A 23,656-nucleotide genomic window follows, 5' to 3' on the forward strand; every position below is an offset into this window, starting at 1 on the left:
AATAGCGGGGAGTTATAGGAAAGTTCAGCAAAGTACAAAATCGTGCGTGATTTGGGAGTGGGGAACAGCAGCCAATTGTTGTGCATGTTTTTGGTTTTTTTTTTCTCTCCAAACCACTTACCCCTGAATAAACTGACACTGCTGTGTATTCAATTTGCAATAGTAAAAATAGAGTATGGTACCATACAGTGTATTTAAATATTAAAAACTGATTCGCTTTTGTTAAAAAAAAGGAAAAAAATGAATAAATAAAATAACGAGTTTATTTGGCAAGGCGGTTGTTATAATATAATCATTTATATTGCCTAATTCTGCACTTATTTTAATCCATAATAGCACTTATCATTGTCACGCAATAAAGAATAGTCTAAGTAGTGTATTTATTTATATGTATCTAGATAATCTAGATCAGGGGTACTCAAGCACATTTTTGTGAAGGCTGAATTTTCCCCCAAAAAACCCCAAATGAAAGTTCTCGAGGGCCGAACATACCCAAACATATTTCTCCAATTTGGCCCTTTACAAATGCCAAGTACATTTAAATAACTATGTATAAATGCTTCCCTGTTTAATGGGATAGCTGAGTTTTCTTTTTCTCCTTCACAGTATTTGTGAACTGCTGCAATGTATCACTTTCTGCCAGTCTTAGTAACTGATTTAGGTGTGAATCAGTCAAAGTACTGCGATGCAGGATTTCACTTACTTCACTGAGGAAAAAGCACTTTCACAGCAATCCAAATAATAAAAAGACCTTCAAGCAGCATCCTTTATATGCAAGGCTTTTTAAGTCATTTCTCTTTGCCTTTAATGAGGAGTCGTGTAGCAGGTCTGTCAGACAATGCTGAAGCCAGCTTCTTATTGTCATATCGGAAATGTAACGCAAATTGAATACGTAACCGGGGTATTTCAGGGGTTAAATTACTTCGGGACACTAATTGATTCTCACACAGGGGGAACCCTCTACACTCCCCATGTGTTTTTATCCCGGCCCAAAACATGTTTTGATGCACTACTGCTACTTGGTTACCAACTTTCTAAAACCTAAATCCGGGAGCCGTAATCTGCAAAGACTAACTCGGTAAGAGTTTCTGCGCTCACCCAGGCTGCAGTAACGAGGTGTGAACTCAAAACATGTCATATAGTAAGAAAACAACCTCACCTTAGTTTAGTAATATTTTATGCTCAGAGTGTCTAGATGAGCCACTGCAAGCTGACTTTTTCTTTTAAGTTGCAAAGTTCAGTCGAGCTGCGCTGTGTGCTGAAGTCAACTAGTATTTGCTCTCTCTAGTTGTTCTGCTTTATATTCTATATGTATATGAAATACTAATGTAATTATAAAGATTCAATGTGCGTTTTACTGTTGTGTCATCATGCTGCCCCATGGTAATTAAACAACACTATCAATGTAGCAAAGGTTTAACACTTCATTTGCAAATTTCTTTCTTTCAGTTAAGGGTCAATTTTACAAACTAGTCCTGTTTTAAAGTGTCTCTGGGATTATGGGGCCAGTTGGCTTTAGACTTGCCCCGGTCCATCAAAGTGCTGCTTAATCACTGTGGCCAAACACAGACGTTCATGAAAAATGGGACAACTAGCCAACTTCGGGCCTCTGTAAATCATTCAAAGGGCCTGGTCCGGCCCACAGGCCACATATTGAGTACCGTGGATGTAGATATACAGTCAAAAAAAGGACAGAATGAATTCAGAACCATGGCTAGCACTCTATATGCAAACTTGGCTCAGTCAACTATGCTGATGTGCTGTACAATAATACAATATCTTGATTTCCAACCAATGTTAGTAGCCCAGTGGATAGGTAACTTACCTCTGATCCCTGATGCACAAAGAATGAATCCAGCTCTGGGAATTGTTCCTCTTTTTAAAAATATTACAGTATAGTCATGACCGCCTTGGTTTACAAATTGCATTTGTGTGGAATTGAGAATTGTAAATCTGGTCATAGACCAATTTTGCTTCGATATGTATATATGTATTTTGCACACTAAAATACATTGGCAGATAAATCACATTTAAAGTAACACAAAGTCGACATCTTACATGAACAATGCATGCCCAGGATCTGTTCTTGCTTCTGTTTGTTGATTTAATCTGGTAAAATATCATTCCAGCTTGCAACCTTTTTGTGAGCGACTTGCTATAATAGTACAGAACACCTCGATTTGAAGCAAGACATCCAGATTCTGTGGCCTGCACAGTTAACAATACACCACACTGGGCTTGGGCACTGTTTTTCATGCTACATCATAGATCACCTATATCCTATAAGTAATATATAGTCAGTGTTCTGTTTTGGGTTTTTTTTTTTTTCACTTTTTTTTAAATTTCTTTTTTCATTCAATGATGAGATGAGAAAAAAAAAAAAAAAACACTACACTCTACCTAACTTTGCTCTTAGCAAAATATCTTTTTATTTATTTATTTATTTATTTCTCAGGGTGATAAAGATTTCCCTCCGGCAGCAGCCCAGGTAGCGCATCAGAAACCCCAGCCATCTGCAGAGAAGCTGCCCTCAGCCCATCAAATCAATCAGCACATCCACCAGCCACGCAAGTGAACCAGCATTCAGGAGTCAGCCTTCTATCCATTCCAGGAGAACTCGGTGCCACCATGTTTACACACACAGCTTTTCTAGATGTTTCCACTCTTGACATTCCATGCAATTTTTTTAAAATTATATTTGAGGGTACTTGGTATTCTGTATGTTGTAGTGTATACCATCATGATGTGGTGTAACTCATGTTTTGTAGGGGAATGAATAGACAATGTGTTTTGCTTCTGCATGTAAACATGTGGTACATTTCAGGAAACACAGTATACATCGAAGCATATAATGTTGATTTAAAGTACAGAGGTAAAGACTGAGGGTTTTTTTGTTAATGAAAAAAATCAATTTTAGTTTTTTTTTTTTTTTTTTTTTTTTTTTAAGTAATTGATCATTTTTATGTAATTTAATCTCTTTACGAAAAGATGTCAAACAAATTAGTGTAAACAAGTCTGAGGATGTCAGATGAATTGATTTTTTAAAATTAAACAGTGGCTGTTATGTTTTGTCTTATTAACCTGTGGATTTTGTTGAGCAGAGCATGCTACATGTTTCAGTCTTTGACCAAAATTACAGTACCCATTGGTATCCTGGAATAGCTAATCCTCTCCTCTTTTAAATATATGTAACAGCCTTTGATCAGGCCACAAGTACAGTGTTTTTTTTACAATTGATTTTTTTTTTTCCTACATGCTCAACACCAATAAAAAAAAGATACACAGGTTTAGTTTAAAAATAACTAATTTTATTCCATTCATAATTTTACAGTGTTGAAAAACAATACTTTCTAGCAGTTTAACTAATTGGTTCAAGTAAATTTAAGTGCAATGTCAAAATACATTAAAGCATAGATATAATACTACTACAGTACTGTAAATTCCAGTGGTTACAGTGTAAACCAGTGACAACTGGTACTTGAATGGATTTAATTAATAATTAAGAGTGTAAAATCAAGTTATACATCCTACATCACAACTGTATTAACCTATTTTATTTTAGCTTATCAAGTACCCAAACACTTCAAGAAAATATATTTGTTTTAATGAACATTTCTTTTCAAAACCATACTTAGACAGTAGTTTCAGCAGCATTGGCTTTTACACATGTGTTGTATTAATTAAGATTTAAAAGAATAGCATTGAACAGTGCTGCTTGCATCAATTAAAAAAGCAAAAACAAAACAATAAACTAAACAGTGCACCATCTAATAACCAGTAAACAAAACATCTTAGTGTTGCATACGGTGCAGTCCAGTTGCATTAAATTTCCAAAATGTACATTTTGTTTTGTTAATCAGAACCATAACCATACTTTACAAGTGTAGCACTGCGTTGCACTGACATGTAGAACAAGTTACAGTATATATTAAAGTCACTCAAAGTACTCCATTGAAACAAAATGTTTTCTACCTCGAACCATAAAATTTTTTCTTTCACAATTTTAAGTTTTCTCTCCGATCACGTACTGTTTTTTCAGAACTGCGATTGTCATGCATTTCAGCAAATTCAGTAATGCGCAATTTCAAACCTGTTGTGTAGCCTTTTCTTTTTTTGTCTGACTGTCCTGCTTTATTCAGTCTCATACACCTGCATTACAGCCAGCACTCACATATCCGACCCTAGAAAATTCGAACTTCAGTGACGGTTAAACGAGTTTGAGACATATGTTTATTTCATTTTGGCCCGTTCCATCCCTTATCTGTTTTTTCACAAAAAAAGATGTCAAAAATACTAGCTGAAAGCACTGTGTTTTAAAATAAGTATGCTTCAATTTAGATGTATTGTGGTTGGTTTTGTTGATACAGTATTATGTTTTCAACAGAAGTATTTTAATTCAGAACGATTTCATTCTGAAAATACCACTTGCCAAAAGAGACAACTGTGGAAACATGGACTGTAATACAGTACATACTTTTAAATCTAGTATGTATTGCAGCAGTATGTAAAATTCCTCATTAACGACCCAACAGCAAAATTAAATCAAAATGTTACTCATGCACAGAACTGCGTAAAACGTAAATGGCAATACAATTTAGCAAAAGGTTTTAAAAAGCAACACAAGTTTCCAGAATTAAAACAGTATGCAAAGTCAGTATTTGCAGAATATAGTGCTCGATGAGGCCACCTGCAAATGAAAATGCAGAAAAGCAACTAAAGATCACAGATTTAAAAACAATAAAATTGTTTAATAATTAACTTTTACATTATCGTAGCTTGTCTCGTTCGCTTTGTTTCTTGCTGTATTTCGTCATGTGAAACTGGAGGAAGCGCTGTGTAACTGCACAATGAAGACACTGATTTGGCATGTGAGAAAAGAAAAACCCCAGCAGACTGGCGGATAAACAAGTACATTGCAACACTGAAGGGATGGGCTTTGTATCAGAAAACTGGTGACTGAGTCGGAAATCGCATGTAATCGCAGGTAAGTGCATTAATTTGTTACATATATATAATGGGAATTGATTTTATTCTTAAAACAAGGGCGGTAAAACGCGACTGACAATCTGGGTAACGGATATCTGAATACTGACTGTATAGCATTGCAGTTACAACGAACGGAAGACTTGATACGTTTACTCTGCTTTCTAACCAACAGCTGTTTGCTACGAATCCCAGGGGCGGGTTCAGTCTGAATGTTGACAAATCAATGGCTCGGGAGGGTGGCAATAAGGAAATTCATACAGATTGACAGCTACTGACAGTGAAGCAGTATAGCTGTGGCGTTTTCATATTCAGAAGATTGATAATTTTAACCACTTTTTTTTTTCCTCCACGTACACGTACAAAGCTAATGCATTGTTTTTATACAAAGTATTAACCAAACAGGTTGATAAACACTGCTTAGAAATAATCACAATGTGGATCAATGTTTACTGAGCAGTACTACAGGCCTTGCTGGGAAGTAGGCAGGTGTTGTCAATAGTTAACACTACATACTGTGTACCTCATGGCCATTTCTGAACAAAGAAAAATCTGAAATTTTTTATCATCACCAACCTTATGCTGCCACTAAATGTTCTTGTACATTTTTAGAGCTCTTTAAGACAGCAGCAACAAATAGAAAATTGCATATATGATAAATAACTAAAACACTATCAGAGATGAGAAGTCAGTGTTAATGCAAATAGTAATGTGTAATTTGCAAAAATATGTGGAAAATACCCAACTTTATGACAAAGATAATCACAATTATTAAGATACAGGTTTGAAAAGTAATATATGGGAGTCCATTGGAAGGAACTGGATAAGCCTGGTGTGTATGATTTCTTGCCATGTTGAAAATATCTTCTCGCCAAATGAAAAATTGCATAGCGTCTGGCATGTGACGACCTCAAGTCTGGATTTTTGGAGCCGAGATACTATCTTTCAGCAGTACAGTAACATCTTTTGTGTTTTTAGTGTCTTTTTAAATTTATAATTTGTTGAAATTGCTTTTAGAAAGCTGAAGAAAAGGTGCTTCTGCAATACTTTTTTCATTCAGCGATGTGATGTGAGCACGAGGTTGCTACATACTGGCACATGCACCGTTGCTATGCAAATGTACCATCGTTAAGGACTTCTGAGTCTATGGTGCAAAATAAAAATATGTCACATGATGGTGTTTTAACAAATCACAAAATCAAGTTTTAATCATAACCTATATACCACACACCCATTCCAATAGATTAAAATAGGGGTCTCCAATTCTGGTCCTGGAGGGCCGGTGTACCTCCTGGTTTTTGTTCCAACTGTGCCCTAAATTACTTAACTGGTCTAAATAATTAATTTAGGGTACAGTTGGAACAGAAACCAGAAGGGACACCAGCCCTCCAGGACCAGGATTGGAGACCCCTGGATTAATATAGAGTTCTTGATTGGGGTAGTTGACAACAGAAAAATAGTAAACACAAAAGGTGATAAAATTCACATAGGTATTTTTGTTGTTATTATTATTATTGTTATTTATAGGTCATTTTACAAACCTTCTGTAAATAAATAAATAAATAAATAATAAAGCTGCAGAAATTAGAAAAACCTTTGAAAACACCAACTACACCTACATACACATGTAGGTGTAATTGGTGTTACAGCTTAATTTGTAGAAGAAAAACTAAATTCACAGTTTTAACCCATCTTTTGTCTTTTGTTTGTGTTGTTTTATCCAAAACGGCACGGCACCACCATTGTTTTTTTTTTTTTTTCTCCCACATTCTATTCATATTAATTTCTAAAAAACATGTTAATTGGTTGAAAGCTGTATTTCTTTGTAAATTTATTTTCACTTAAAAAAAATATCTCTATATAATATCTATGGATTCCAAAGATCACCTTCAAGCATGCTCTGTAATCAGATCAAAACCATTCTTAAATGTTCTTAAATATTTGTAAACCAGGCTGACCCCATGAATAAATAACAATGAAATCATCTGCAGATTTGGTCTGGTGTGAGCTCCTTCTTAAAACACATTAGTACAGCTGTATAATTGATATTGTGCAAAAATACATACTTTCAGAAAACAATTGCATAAGAAAATCTATTAAATATAAAAAGAGATTAAAGGGGGGAGGGGGGTCCTTAACATGAATTTATACCCCTTAATGTTTAAAGTTTAAAAATGTGCATATTAGGTATGATGCTATATATATATATATATATATCGTGATATACTGTAGAACTTCGGTTACTGTAGATACCAATTTTAAAAATGTGCCTTTTGTCAAGGCGATTATTAGCAACAGGCATCTTTTTGGAAATCTGGCTTTTATTGTCTCACACCCAAAGCAACAGCAAACAGGTTAGCAGCAGGAAGTGTTATTCACCATAACCGCAGCGATTTAAGAGACAGCCTAGGGGAGAAGTTTAGTCAAACATAGTGTAACCCCCCAGACACTGTTTTCCTTAACAAAGTCAGCATCCTTTTAGTAAGCAGCAGTGGAACCAACAGGAATCAATGAACACCAGTACTGTCCTTTCCTTTTTATTCTCAGTTTTTTCCTTAATATCATGAGTAGCGGGAAAAGGTGTGATATATTTCTACTTCTGCTTGATCTGCCATTAAAACAGAAACCCTCCATTTTTATTATAAAATAATGTTGCTGTTTGGTATTAAGTATCTTCAACAAAACATCAGACAAGACTTTTGCAGCTTAGACTTTAAGAACAGCATTTTGTTAACCCCTTCAAACGCCTTTACCCCAGAAACACAGGTGGAAAATTGGCTTCCAAAGTTAAGCAACTGTATGAATGTCTTACATTTCCATGGCATTTCCAAAGTTTAATCCTGTTTTTTTAAATATTTCTGCTAGTTTTGTGTGAATAGTTTCAGATTGTTGCCCATTTAAACAAAATGCATCATCAGCTTCAAAATAAATAAAGGAAAAAAATATATATATAGTCCAAGAAAGAAATTCTGCAAAGCAAATTTGAAACACCCTAGAATAGAATTAGCTTAGCAACAAGCCCTTAATCTGTTAAACCTAATCTTCAACAAAAAGTCTTTATAGCCAGGGCTGACAGGAAAGGTCACACTTTCTTCCCTGCAGCCAAACGTTTCTGGCTTGCTTCCTCAGCTTTCTTCCTCTCCTCCTCTTCTGCCTTCTTCCGTGCCTCCTTTAGCTCCTTGTACCTCCACTTGGGAGGCTGAAGAAACTGGTTATCTTTAGCGCTGCTTTTTCTCCTCACTTTCTCAGGCTCGTAAGTGGGAGGAGGTGCTTTGGACACCCTCACCTTGGGCACCACAATGCCAGGGCGCACACTTCTCCTCCTCAGCAGGTGCAAAGGCAGCAGGCTGCTGCGCCTCACAGTCACAGTCGTTGCTGAATTGATATTCAGACTGTTAGGCTGCAGGCTGGCCCTCCTGTCTTTCTTTTTAGGAACCAACAAAACCTGTGAGTTCTGAAAGAGCTTCTTATATTTGTTGAGATTCTCTGGGCCCTGGTTCCTTAACTGCTCTACCCGTTGCTTCCTTAAGATGTCCTGTACAGCATAACGCTGTTTGCCCACACATGGCGGGCTGTCAGGACACACTGTTTGGCAGGCTGTTGCTATAAAAGGGCTGCCCAGGCTTGTTGTCATCCTAACCATATGGTCCATGACACCATTTTCCTCAGGGTCGTGGGGTAAGTTGAAGGTGAAGAAAGAGCGTACTCTCTCTGACAGCCTCTGTAAGCAGCCCTTCTCCACTCTTGCCTTGGCCACTAGCTCCTTGAGGCTGGGCCACTCAGGCTTGTAAGAGGTAGAGAACTGTTCCGGGCAAGGCCGGACCAGCAGCCGATGCATCAGATAGGCTGTTTCGAAGCGTCCAGTGAACAGCGCCCATTCTCTGGGTGTCAACATCCGAGAAGGGTCTGTAGCTTGAAAATCTGCACCTAGTGAGAGAAAACAGGATAGTAAAGAGCAACTTTGTAGAAGTGTGAAATACAGTCGCAGGCAAAAGTATTGGCACCCTACACGTAACATAAGATCATTCAATATACAATTTCTGGTAGTTTAGCAAACAATCTTCATATTTTTTTTTTTTAAAAAAGCACTTAAGCAATTTCAATGTTTTGGCAAGACAGCAGATGATGGTCAACACAAAGGAGTTGGATTCACGTTTGAGAAAAGCACTCGTAGCAAAATTACAACAAAGAAAGCGGCTACAGAACAGTATCAAAGAAATATGGAATACCAAAATCCACATCAAAAAGTACCACAGAAACGTTTGAAAGACGTGAACGTCCAAAGAAAATTCCGGGTACAGTAGGTAGGAGAATTGTTCGTGCAGCTAAAATAAATAATAGTTCAACAACCGAGTGCTCAAAGAAAAATTTAGAAGCACAGGCATAATAGTACATGAAATAACTGTACAAAGGAACTTGAACACAGAAGAGTTGTATGCATTTCGACCTTTCAACCCATCTAAAATATAAATATGAACAGCATTCTTCTATAAAATTATCTAGTCCAATGAAACTAAAATATACCTTTTCCCCCAAAATGGACCACAGTATTTTTTTGGGGAAAAAGGGGGGAAGCTTTCAATGAAGAAATCACTAGATTTCAATCCAATAGAAATGCTTTGGACTGATTTGAAAAAAGCTGCAGCCAAGCACTGTGTATCCAATCTGTCTGACCTGAAGGAAATATGGGCCCAAATTTCACTAACAAGATGTAACATACTGGCTAAGAATTATCACAAACGTCTTAAAGCCATAATAAAAGCAAAAGGAGGACACACGAAATACTAAAGTAGGGGTGCCAATACTAAATGAATGTCATGAATGAATACTTTGAATTAAATAAGTTTGTTCATTTTTTGATAAAGATATTTGGTTACATTACTAGACATTGTGTGTTCAGCTTTTTGCTTTAAAAAGTGGTTCAAGTTTACAAAATATTGTCTGTAATCTGTTACCTTGAATTACAGTACAATAAGAGTATGGTGCCAATATTTTTCTCAGCGACTGCATCAGGGTTACCTTAACTCATATTCTTTTTTTGATTCACATATTCTCATTTTTTTCTGTTTTAGTCTTCACCCGCCTGATGACTTTTTACGCATCCCTGTGGCCTTAGAAAAATCTAATGTCAAAGTACACTCATCATTACAACAGAGTGCTCTTTGGCAACACACTGTATGTTGCTTTTTATAAATGAGTATGCTTTTAATTTGTTAAAACAATCCATTGTTTTATTCCGTCCAATCAGATGTCACCACGGATTGAGAACTGCTTCACAGCTGGTTTCACAGATCATCCGATTAGTCTGTGAAACCAGCTGTTGAAGTTTATATTGCATATGCTGTCAAACAAAAGGAATTCTTAAACAACCTTATCAGCACACACTGGTATTTATTTAGTCTGTAATGATGTCATGTACTTGGACATCTGTAACAAAAGATTTTCTCTCGTTTTAATACAGTGAGTCATCCAAATGTAAATTCAGAAATATAATTGCAAATATTAAACACAACATTATATAATATATGTTGACATTCTCAACATTCTGAAATTTCTGCCTGGGAGAGACCTTGCTGATGCAGTATAACTACCTTGTGTCTTGTTGCTGTGCTCAGTCTTGCCATGGTGTATGACTTTTGACAGTAAACTGTCTTCAGCAACCTCATCTTGTTAGCTGAGTTTGGCTGTTCTCACCCAGTTGTATTCCTCCTACACAGCTGTTTCTGTTTCAGTTAATGATTGTGTTTCAACCTACCTATTGAATTGATGACCATTAACACCTGTTTGGTATAATTGTTTAATCATACACCTGACTATATGCCTACAAAATCCCAGACTTTGTGCAAGTGTACCTAGAAGAATTGATGCTGTTTTGAAGGCAAAGGGTGGTCACACCAAATATGGATTTGATGTAGATTTTTCTTCTGTTCACTCACTTTGCATTTTGTTAATTTATAAATATAAACTATTAACATGTCTATTTTTGAAAGCATTCTTACTTTACAGCATTTTTTCACACCTGCCTAAAACTTTTGCACAGTACTGTGTGTATATATATTAAAACTGTATATTTTGTTCATTGATATAAATGTGTTAACAACAGTTGAGTTCAGTACTTAGAAAGCATTACAGAAACTAGATTTACTCAACATTTAGGTAATGTCACATTTTTGACATTTGTATTTAATGTATTTCCAACTAAAGCCTTTGTACTATTTTTGTTATTTATTTAACATCACAGTAGCACTGTTTTAAGACAGTTTGTTGAGTGACGCACCATACAGTACCATAGGAGTATTTGTATATTTGTAATGGGATAGATGTAGTGCAGATACAGTAAATGTGTTAAGCTCTTATCTGGTCTCTGAATAAAGGGTAGGGTAAAGGGGGATGAAAAGTACAAGCTTCAAAAGTTACAGCACAGAGCACCCTGTTTGATATAATTTACAAGACATTTACAAGAAAGTTTGATTCTGTTATTATTGGCTTTGTAATAGTGTCTAAACAGAACAGAAATCAACTTCAGTTCTGTAACCACTGAGCATGTCAATGAAACATGTGTGCTGGTTGACACTGTACCTGCTAACAGTAAAGCTCTGACGCATTCGGCTCTCCCCTGCATTGCAGCTTTCATCAGTGGTGTGAATCCGTGTACATTCCTCCTCTCAATGTCCAGGCCAGGGTAGTAGTTCAGCAAGTAGTTCAAGATCGTTATGTGCCCTGCAATACGTTGAACAGGAGAAATGTCAGATAAAGATCAAATATGTATATATTAAAGGGTAGTTATAGAAGAAACAACTGCAAGAAACTTTTAATAGGGTGTTTTAGAAGCGCCGACCCTGCAAGATGTTAAACTGATTCTCTTAATTTGTGTGGGAAGTTGGGGGTGAACATGTGCTGTGAAGTCTGTTCTACAGAATGGTCTGTAGAGTCAGCTCTTGTTTCTTGTGCTGTTTAGGAAATAGCAGTACCTGCCAACCAAGTACCTTCAATGGGCCCTGTATCAAAGACTGTCAGATCTGCTGTCCTGTCCATCTGTTCAAAACTGATAAGATTTACAAAACAGGCATCACAGATTTAGCGGATAGTCATTTGTTTCTGTGTAGTTAAATAATTCAGTTTGTATTGCAGATCATTCATCCATAACTCCAATACTGAATGACAGATACTAGGATACTGTAAAACTTAGAAGACAAAGCAAATTGTGATTTGCACTGTTCCTTACCTGCTTGGGAAGCAGTTATGAGAGCAGTGTTTCCTTCATTGTCTTGCCAGTTCACGTCAATATAGGGGCATTGAGCAAGAGCTATAACTATGTCCACAAAGCCTTGATAACAGGCAACCATCAGCCCAGTCTGTGAAAAACAAAACAATAACCAGATAATGATGATCTTTATCTATGCTGATATTCTGCATCATTACCAAAAGCTCTGTGCTTAATAAATAAAATCATGGGTACAGCCGACAATGTTTACATTTTTAATGTTCTTTTGTGATTTCTGTCTTGTAAAGAAAGTTTGTTTGGAAGAAGCCCCCCCCCCCCCCCCCCCCCCCCCCCCCCCCCAGACAACTCACAAATCGAGATAATTAAAGGATGTAATTGTGGCCTACTGTACACGGCGGTACAGCTTTAATACAAAAATGTCATCAGGTTGTCAGAACACTTATTAACATAATTAACTAGTTTTACTCAGTTCATAAATTGATAATTACGCAATTATACCCAAGAAAAACCCTGGTGCAGAAGGGCAGGCTGTGGGACAAAAGCAGCTTGCAATAATCTTGTGAGTTGTCCCACAGCTGACCCACAATTAATACAATTATTAGAATAAGTACTAACAAATTTCAATTCATTTCTAATGTTTTTCATGCAACCCCAATCTAACCTGATTAACATTGGAATGTTGTGTTTCCAAATCTCTACTGAATAATACACTCCTGCCATATGGTCGGTCTTAGGCTTAAGTGTGCTGTTACTTGCAATATATAAGTCTGCATCTTGTTAAATAATTACATCTTGTTATATCCTCCACACCTAATAGTGCTAAATATAGAAATACTAAAAGAAACATAGTAAGTTCAATGATATGCCTTTTGACTATAAGTCTTCCTCAATGTCTTCAATAGTGAAAATGAATTTGTGTTCACATATTTATATGCCTGGGTGGCTGGACTCCCACCATCTTGTTCACATGCCCTTCAGGCCATGGGTTCACTGTGGCTGTGCTGGTAGCCTCACCCAAGCCTAATCACGAAAAAAGACCTCTCTAGGTGGATACACAACAGATGTCTTGGGCATGGGGCTTTTCAGATAAGCATATTTTCACAAAACCCTTAAATGACCCCACTATTAATCCAGCTTTGACTGGATAGTATTTAGTCCTTAAGGCAGGCAGCACTTAATGCTACTTCAAATGCTATACAACATCTTGGCATGGGTAACCTGAAATGTTTTTATTTTATTTGCAAACTTTACAGTTTTTTCTAAACTGCTAAAGCACAATTGGTGAAACTCTTAACACAATTACCAAAACTTTGGAACTGTAAATTAACTTTATAAAACTCCATACATTTCAGTCATTAACACACATTGCTAAATTGTGAACAAGCTCTAAACTCTCAACACAGTTCCATTACCAACACATCTGTTTCTTATGAATCCTCTTTAAAATTCATATTGTTTTTGTTGAAATCAAACCTTTTTTTATCAAACCTTCCACATATTAAAATATAATTGATACTACTTATTAAAAACAAAATTAAAATGCATTTGTGGACATAAACAAGGCTAGAATTCAGTCTGTTAATGGGGGGACTTTGAGGCATCATTCAGCAGTGAATATATCCTTAAACTGCTGTGACACGATTGATGTGGGCTACTTCCATAGATGCAGATATAGCCTTTAATAAATCAAACACATCCCAAGTATATGGCTTTGCATGGAAAATTGTTAGCTAATCAAATAAGTGGATTATTCACTGTTGTTATATATCTTCTGGTGACAAATATCTGTAAAAAGTTAAACAAGCCTAAACTGAAAACTGACTGATAATGAGCAAGATTACATTTTCTTAAATATCAAACTTTCAAAATAATAAACACATGTACATTACTGTATGTCATGTAGTGATGTTTTGTAATATAATTTTAATTGTCTCATCTACATGAAGTGTAAATGCCCTTTTTTTTGTCCTACCTGCCATGCATATTTACCTTCACTCAGGTCCCCCATTGAAAGACACCTGATAATTGTGTAACAAGATTTTTTGGTATGTGATCTCTAATGTGGTGTTAGTTTCGTATCTGCTGCATTGACACTGCCTGCTGAGTGCAGACAAGTTGGATGTCAGTGTAACGACCCACCTTACTGTCACATTTCTACAATAATGTCTAACTGGCTTAAAATTAACCAGAATGATTTGTAGTGGCCTAGATCTGTAGTCTTTCTGAATCACTTTTAAACATAACGCCCCCTTAGTCATTCATGAAGTACTATGCAAATAAGGCAGGTCTTAACATACGACTGATGCCCAAAATACGAAAGAGAAGTAGAAAAAAAAGAGGTGACACATTATGTTTGTAACAGCGCATAGAGTCAGCAGGAGATAGCAAATGAGAAGAATATTTTTTTGCAAAAGCTGTAGCTAACTCATAAAAATACATTTTGGACTATGGATATTCCCTACATACATATAGAAGCATTGTAGTTTTTATTTTTAATTTTTTATATAATATGTTGCAAATACAGTATTTACATTGTACTGTACCTGGGAATATAAAACAGGATCACGACCGAGGATATAACTGAAGGGTTCTAATCTCTTAAAAAAAAAGTAACATGATTACCCACCCAGTAAAAACATAAAGCATGTTAATTAACAGTTAATTGACGACCAGACTAACTAGTGGAATGTCCTACATAAATAGTATGGCTAGACAGAAATAGTTGCAAATACCAAACAGAAAATGTGATGTACACTCTTTTGTAGGATTAAAATAACCATAATAAAAAAAAAAAAAAAATCAGTTCACAGGTAACGTACAGCATTACAAATCATTACTGTACATGAAGGCTAGTGTAGTAAACTCAAATAATACTTTTGATAATATTAATTACAAATCTATAATATTCTTAGTGCCGGTGGCATTTAGAAAAATAAGTACCTTCCTGCTGTCACCTTTAGAGCTCTCAAAAGCTACTGGAGGCAGTCACACAGTACATACATATTAGAGAACCGCTTGTCCAATTGTCATAACACTTGCTAAGGACAATTTATAGAATTGTCATAATATTAAGGAATATGGAGAATTTTTGTCTCGTCATCTGACTGTCTCTAACTTTGAATTTACAGGCGTGGTAGGGAATGAATGCCACTGACATGCTTGTTAAGATGGTAAAAGGTAGCTCTGGGTTTATAATGACTATACATCTGTTATTCAATATATAGTTTTATGTTACATGTGGTGGAGTGTAACAAACAAGAAACACAGGGAAGGGAGAGTGAAGGTGGGTGTCTGGCAGGGTGCCCCGCCACACTGCGTATTTTGTGTTTTATGTTGTCTGTTATATGTATTATTGTAGTGGTGCACTGAGTGTGGGTTATGTAGCACAGCTTATGTAAAATGTATATTTGTATTTAGGCACATGGATATGCACAATCACTTCACGTACAGATTAAAGTGGGTATTTGTATGGGGGCACGAGAAGTGCACAATTAGTCCACAAGCAGACTGTACCGAGATTCAAGTGAATGACTGATCAGCAAAAGAGTCTTGGCACAGCTGTATAAAAGAATGAACGTTTCACACACACACGGGTTGGGTGTACAGTGAGGAGGTACGAGAGAGGAGAAATAATTATAAAAGAGAAAACAATTGCTACTCCTTCTGGACGAACCAGAACCGTACTTGATTGTTTGTTTTGTCCACTGTTTGTCGGTTCGTTTGGCCATTGTGCCATTTATTTTGAGTGTTTTGTTTTGTTCAACCTGTTTATTTGTTCACTTATTAAACCGCGTAAGCAGTGCATTCAATTCACACAGTGAACAGTGTGTTTCATCCTGGCCTGACGTCACCACATGAGCCATGGTGTCAAAGTGACATATTGGTTCTTTATTTTAACACCTACTGTTAACACCCATTTTGGAGGGTTGAATGAAGAATAAATATTTTGCATATATTTGAATAGTGAAGCCTTTCTATTCAAGGAGACCAAGTCATCACGCAGGTTGAATGGGGTAAATGCAGCAAATCCCCACCTCTCAGCAGTGTTGTGTTAAGCATGTAAAAACTGCAACATAAGTGTGCAAATGTACTGTTACACTTTTATCAGGATAAACCTTCATGAGCTGTCTTGATTCTGAATTACTGTATTCTCAAACTTTTCAACAAAGTTGTATATAATACCATGTGTATAGAATAATTGCACTTAAACTATCCTAATGCCAACCCTTAAATCACCAGCCTAGCATTACTCTATATGTGTACTAATATGACAAATGTCACTGAACTTGTGTAGGGAACTGGAGGGGTTTTTTAATGACTGATCTGAATGCCCTCACTGTTTGTAATATCTGCTACGTCATCAATCCTGGGATCTGAAACAGGCCAGTAGGCTATAGGCGTTTCTCTGGCAGTCAAGTAAAGAGGTCTATTTTGTTTCATCTCTGTTTCCATGCCGTCTGTTACTTTCTTTTATTGTATGTAAATGTGAACGCTACTTTATTGTACAGCACTCTCGTACACTTAATCCTAACTTTAGTCTCTTCAGCAACTCTACATTTTTTGGCTGCAATTTAATAAGTATGATAAGGCGTTTTTTTTTTTTTTATAAACATACATTAATTACCAAAAACACACTTCTGTGCATTTTACACAAAAATGACTAGCATCACACTGTACAACCTCCTTTTAGGCACCCAAGTCCCTCTGACGTCTTTAATATATTATGGCAACTCGTGGCAAACCCCCCCCCCCCCCCCCCCCAAAAAAAACAGCCTACTTTTGTTATTATCCCAGAAAAGCTCTAGTGACAAAAGGAATGATATGTGGTAAGTCAAATTCAACTGAGCATTCGACTACAGGAGCCACCGCTTGCAGATTCCAAAGCTTGTTGCTGCCAGTTCAGACAACAGCTTAAAATGTTCCCGAGACCCTATTGAAATTCTATCAAATGGACTGGCTGACCTAGAAACCATGCTTAATGGTGTGTCACATATTAGACTTTCTGCCGCATAAAGCACTTTAAATTAAAATTGATTTTCTTTCCATGTTGTGAACATTTATTGGTGAAGCTATACCTTACTGAGCTAGGGAATTACATTTTTAATTAGTTTCCAATAAACTACACGTCTGACAGGGGATGTTGTTATGATGACAGTTCTTTACCAATCGTGATAGCTGGGCTGTGTAACAGAGCATGGGCATGACTGTTTGATGCCCTGCAGGTGAGATGATGTTACAGTTCATTCTCACTGTGTAAAGAATCTGGCTCTTGTGTACAGCAGTTAACACGCTTATTTGAGGAGGTCCCCAGTGGTTCACCAGGTAAGACACTGCTAGACAGAGTGTGGGGTGTGATCCAATGAGCATCATGCTGGTCCAAATCCTGGCTGTGCCATGTTGGCGAGCTTGGTTAGGGTTGGTGGGCCATAGCGAGCACTTCTGGTCAGGCATCATTGAAGGTGACATTGAAATTGTGGTGAAAACATGGTAAATAAAATGACTGTGGATTTCAAATTTAAAAATACGCTCAATCAGGGCGGCCTACAGCTTTCACCCAGCCTGTTATACTGGCTTCTCATAGACTGACAATTGACTAGGCTTTGAAGGGAAGAGGGTAATGGGCAGTGCTGTGTCTGTGTGACACAGATTCTGACCTCATCCAGTGAGATGAAGTTACAGGCTCTATAACAAGCATGGCTCTCATAAAAAAAAAAAAAAAAAAAAAAAAAAACGCTGATGAACAGTGCATGTTCCCTGAAGACTATTTGTTTTATTTATACAGTGCTTCCCTCCCAGCTGCCCAGAAGGCAGCTGTGGTCCAGGTTCACAGGCTTCCCTGATTAAAAGTCAAATAATGCTGTAGTCTTTTATTCTTGCAAACCTCTGCAACATTACGCAGTTGAAACATCACCTTAAGTCTTCATAAATGCTGTTTGCCAGTCTTTTATCGAGTTACACATGCTTAAATTGGAATTAAGTGCCTCTAGCTAAAATGGCTTTCAACCAAACATCAGCGACTTAAACACGCTTTTAGCTATGGTTGGCTAAATGTTAAAGATAGGCTGGTTTAGTTATGTTCATGGAGATACAAGTAGGCTATGCCTGCATTATGAGCTTCAGTTGCTTAAAGGCAGCTAACGGACTTCAGTTAAAATAACCTTGAATGTTGTATTATCTACTATTACTGTGTTTCACTAAAGCATTAAAGTAATGCACAACACGCTGTAGGTTTCAAATGTGCACTTTTGAATTATCCTCATGTTTTAGCAAACATTTTATTTTAAAACATGAGGGAATTAGGCATAAAAATAGATGCTATTTCCATATTGTCCTGTTAATACACTGTGACAGCTTTTTTGTCTTTCTTAAAACCGCTGTCAGGATAAATATAGCAATTACAGAAATTACTGGCAAGTTTCCAACAAACAATAACGGGAAAGTTTATTTTCTGGCAGTATGACTTGAGGAAATCAAGACAAAGAAAGCCAAAATTCTCCACTCATGATCGTAATATTCTTAGAGAAGAAGTTGTGGCAAATGCACAGATTTTGTTTGAAGAAAAAAGTGCATCAATAAAACAGAGAAAACAAAGCAGAGAACAGAACACATCAATGCTGTCTCGGTTGTAAAATTAAGTGTCTTCGATTGTCAAAAGATAGGCAGGACGAGCCCGGGTGTTTGCACTGGATATCAGTCGAGCCGAGCAAGAACCAAACCATGAAACGTTGGCCTCACAACACATGTGAATCTGGCTCACAGTCAAGCAGGGCCAGGGCAGGGTTAATGATTTTTGTTATTACGTTGTGTGTCAGTACACTCAAGGCAGACCAACAACATGGCGGGCAGGAATTCTGAGGAGAGAAAACATATGAAGTAATATATGAAGAATGGTAACGAAGAAAAACACGACCATAACCTCTTGATCTACCATTCTCAACTCCAATACAGCACCTTGTAATACCGCATTATCTACATGCAACTCAACACGTTCCTGCTGTGTGATGTCAGTTGCATGGCTCAGGGTCTTAAATGGAAAAACAACCAGGCTCCTCCTAAACGTCTCGGTTGGGCAGTGAAAAAGAGGTAATAGAGACGCTGCTAGCACTGCTGGTGACTATGTTTTAACCAGCAGAGGCTGTATAAAGTACAATTCCACTTAAAACAATCATTAGATCAGAAGGACATGATACATCTGTCAAATCCATACAACACTGTGGTACATCTGAGGCCACTGGTAATATTTACAAGAACAGTTGCTGCATATTTCTACTAGGTTTGGCTCTTTAATTCCCCCTCCAGATTTAAAAAGTTTTGCATCACCCTATAGAATTAACTCATTTTACTTCATAAAGTTGAATGAAACATGCTATATAATCTTACATTAACATAATTAATTAAATACCACTTTGTAGTTTTCCATATACTTAATGAACAAACTGATAAAAATATAACATGAAATACTACAGTAGTATTATGGCTTCCGGTAGAATTTTGCGATGTCGTTTTGTAGTTTCTTTGACTACAGGATGTTAAATAAAATATCAAAATTATGTTCATATACAGTAGTTTTTTTTTTTTTGTTTGTTTTTTGTAATTATGTCTCAATCCTAAAATCCTAGGTGATGCAAAACTTTTGGCCATAGCTGTAGGTTCAAAGAATCTTTTAGAATTTCAGGGCCTTCTTTCCCGCCATTAACAAATCAGTTGCTTCCTCTAATGACCAATATGCATTGAAGTCAGTAACATACTTTGACTCCACTACTGGGGTTAAATGACCAAGGAAGTCGAGTAGTAACAGACTTCCTGGAAGGTAAGGCAAACAAGCTGAGTACTTCCTTAACTTATTGTAGTATCAGATGTCATGTCTTAAAATGAGAATATGTGTTTTGTAAAAAACTGTACGTTTTAGACCTTATAGAATGAGAAAGTGAGTTTATGAAGTGATTTTGTTAGCTTCAAACATTTTAACTATCACTCCTTATATTTCTTCACAGAGACAACATGTAATCAATTTTGTCCCTGAGGTAGAAATTAATTTGAGTCAATCCGGTCTCTGGGTTAAAGCTGATAAAAATATTGATACAGTGCTCCCCCCACCCCCTGGCACCACCCCCCCCCCCTCCCCAAACTATTCTGATGGGGCCCGTTCAGTTGCTATACTAAACATTACCTATAGATTGGATAGTTTACATGAAAAGCACAAAAATAACACTAACATTACAGTTCTCAATTCCATAATCCAGCAATCTCAAATAATAAAAAGATATACAAACTCCAGACCAATGCAATCTCTAAAAAAGTGCAATTCCAAATTTAAAGAATAAGTAACGGGGTCCTGAAAAATATAGCGTTACCCATCCCCACGTGTTGCTACAACTGTTTAAATAACATACCTGCAATTTATTTATTTATTTTTTATTGTTAACATCCTGCAATGTTTTACACTTACAACTTTAAAGTCTGTTTCAAAGCTCTTTTCAAAAGGGCTGTTCTAGTGCACTAGGGTTTGAGACCTGTCCTCTAAATCACTGCATGAAAAAACAAAACAAGAAGTGTTCTGGCTTTTCTGTTCTGTACCACATCATTGATCATTATTGCTGTGTTACCTGTTTGACAATGTGGGCAATATAGAAAATAGCTTTGAAACAGATTAAGCACAAAGTTGTCAGGATTTTAACAATGAAAAGAAAAATGACAGGTATGTTATTTAAACAGCTGTAGCAACACGAGGGGATGTGTAACATTATATTTTTCAGAACCCTGCTGCTTTCTCTCTAAGTGTTTAGGCACTGGGAGTGTCAATGTGTTCCACACTGATATATTATTAATATAAATCCAGCTATATTTGTTATCTATTAACAGACCATTATTTAGAACATTGTCCTTTTAAGCTTGTAGAGAATGAGAACGTTTGTTTGTGTGAAAGGTACACTATTCAAATATTTGTATAATACCATATCTGCTAATTGAAAGACCTTCTTTCATTTGTATTGAATAGATGATATTTACTAAAGTAAGAATGTAGAAATAAAGCACCTGACAGATAACTTGGCTTAGAGTCTTGTCAAAGTTTCACAGCAACTGTCCATTAAGTTCTCCGTATTTCAAAAAATGTTTCAAAAGAGTATTACGTGTGACACACATAATGTGACTTTCTATATCATCATTCAAGCTGTTCTTCCAATGAAATTTGACCTGAATGTGTGCATGTATTAAGGTAGTGGCTGGTCCTATGAACACCGACACTGCACTGTATAACTTTGTCTCATAAGTATTTCAGAAGGAACAAATGAATATCCTGCTCTCAGGTACCCAAGGTCAAGGAAGGCTGTTGTCACCCCTGAACAATTTTTTAAAAACTGAGGGCGTAGGCATGAAAAAAGAGCATACTATACTACAATAATACTTCCTATGAATATTATTCTACAAATATAATAACTGAATAAATACCGGAAAAGATACAGATATGTTCCGGAAACAAGATCTGTCTGGCTGAGCTGAAACCCATTTGTGCCATGAGAATGCACTGAGCATACACCAGTGTGTTCTCTGTGATGCTGATAAGGCCAAAAGGTGTACCCTACAAAATCAATGTACTCAACAACTTTGTTTTAGTTTCTAATTTGCAATTAGCTGTCAAAGCAGTGGATGTTGAAAATTGTAGCATTATATTGCTTTACTGTGTTCGATTTGTTCACATCCCTCCTTGTAGCTACCCCTTGGTACTATGTGTTATGGGGGTCTACTGCCTTGTCCAGCAGGCCCGGTGGTAAACCCTCAAACCAATTGGGTTTGAGACAGTTATTCATCATATAATCACCAATATAATATTCATTATTCACATTTCTGTGTTATGGAGGTTTCTACTGAACTGGCATTACTGCATTTCTATTCATATTAACATCTGTTTCGGAATTACTTGACAATTAGTAAAGCAGGGAATCACCATTTGCTACTCTTAAGACCGAAATGTATTTTCTACATTTATAATTACAGTGGCTTCACATCAGAAGGCTAAAACAGTACAGTTAAATTAATTTTACAGCAAGCAGCACATTGGAGTTAATATTCCTTAGACAGTAAAATATATTAACAAAACTATCCAAAATCCCAAACTATACAAAATCCAAAAGCTATTGCACAATATGTTCTCCTCAAATAGCAAATAAAAATACTACTCTCTTCTCCCAATGAAAATACTTCCACCAAGGCAAGTGAATAGATTTCCCACTGTGGGGAAAGCTATGCCCAAAGGTGTTCCTTCATCCCCTAGAGCTGTATAAATAAGATAAGCTCTTCTGCAGCTGTTCTGGGCAAATTGAGAGGATTGACCCTGAAGTAAAGGAACAAACATTACTAGGACAATCATCTTAAAATCCTGTTACCCTCCAGTTGAAGTTTTACTGTCAATTCAACCAACGAAAAAGAAATAAGCTCTGTAATAGCCCACTATTCAGCATTCTTTTCTGAGATACATCTGCAAACTTACCCGGTTGTTTTTATCAGTTTCCCTGACTTGATCTTCTGTAACTCCTTGTCTGATCATGACTTTAACCATGCGGGGGTTGTTCGTGTTACAAGCTTGGAAAAAGGAGAGGGGCGTGGGGCTGTCTGAAGTCTCCCCTCTCTCTTCATCCGAGGTGGACAGGAGGTTGTCGGGAGGGTAGAACGAATCATCCGAGGCGAAACTGCAAGTATCGGGCAAGTCGGAAAAATCATCATACTCTTCATAATCATCTTCCTCCTGATCTAAACTCTCGCAACCGTTGAAATGATCCGATTCAACATTTGTTTCCAAGAAAGAAACTTCCGCGCCCCCAACGATCACCACACTGCTCTCACTTTTAGTTTGCTGAATTTGTCCAGTCAGTTTCTCAGAAGAGGGTGCTCCTCCACCCCTGTCGTCCGCGATCAGCACCATTTAACTCTCCTACTGATACATTTGCCAGGCGGAAAACTAAAAAGTACAAATCCAAGAATTTCTCGAAGCAGGTAAAGTCTTAGTTCCATGGTGGCCCACTTTTATAAATCTTCATCCTGGATACCAATTTGGGATATTGGAAAGACGATTTTCGCATTGACAAAAGTGTGCGTATTATAAACCCTCATAATATTTTTTTAGAACTCATTTGGAGTTTTGGACTATCAATACGAAAACGAAGTGTTTTCAATTCTGGAAATCACCATACACTTCAATCTCCACTTCGAATTTACAGTTCTCATTCCTCGATATAGAAAGCATACAGCTACATCCAGAACTAACTGAGAGACTTTTGCTAACCTGTATCTCCATAATCCGATTAACCCCCCCTCCCCAGCCCCTGAGAGAAGATTGAATCTCCAGTTTACAATGTTGACATCAGGAACAATTTAAAATAGACTCATTTAACTGGAGCAAATGTGTTGTCCGATGTGAGATCGCAGCCAGTGGGGACATCAAAAGGCAAT

General features: G+C 36.9%; 2 protein-coding genes across 2 annotated transcripts in view; one reads left to right on the forward strand and one right to left on the reverse strand.

Annotated features, from left to right (window-relative positions):
* The window catches only part of LOC121314366 (death-associated protein), a 39,029-nt gene extending 35,975 nt beyond the window's left edge, over nt 1–3,054 (forward strand). The window contains exon 4 of the mRNA XM_041247537.1: nt 2,456–3,054. Within this exon, the coding sequence (XP_041103471.1) occupies nt 2,456–2,575 (120 nt within the window). The 3' untranslated portion in view covers nt 2,576–3,054. The remainder of the gene's footprint in view (nt 1–2,455) is intronic.
* Nucleotides 3,055–7,809: 4,755 nt separating this feature from the next.
* ankrd33ba (ankyrin repeat domain 33ba) lies at nt 7,810–23,453 on the reverse strand. The gene is made up of 4 exons (XM_041246616.1): nt 22,698–23,453; nt 12,209–12,338; nt 11,563–11,703; nt 7,810–8,910 (listed from the first exon to the last, which is right to left on the reverse strand). Exons 1-4 carry the CDS (start codon nt 23,127–23,129, stop codon nt 8,066–8,068), a joined length of 1,548 nt encoding a protein of 515 aa, XP_041102550.1. The 5' UTR covers nt 23,130–23,453; the 3' UTR covers nt 7,810–8,065.
* Nucleotides 23,454–23,656: the final 203 nt, after the last annotated feature.

This window comes from Polyodon spathula, chromosome 4 (genome assembly GCF_017654505.1).
Source record: "Polyodon spathula isolate WHYD16114869_AA chromosome 4, ASM1765450v1, whole genome shotgun sequence".
In the NCBI taxonomy this organism is placed as follows: domain Eukaryota; kingdom Metazoa; phylum Chordata; class Actinopteri; order Acipenseriformes; family Polyodontidae; genus Polyodon; species Polyodon spathula.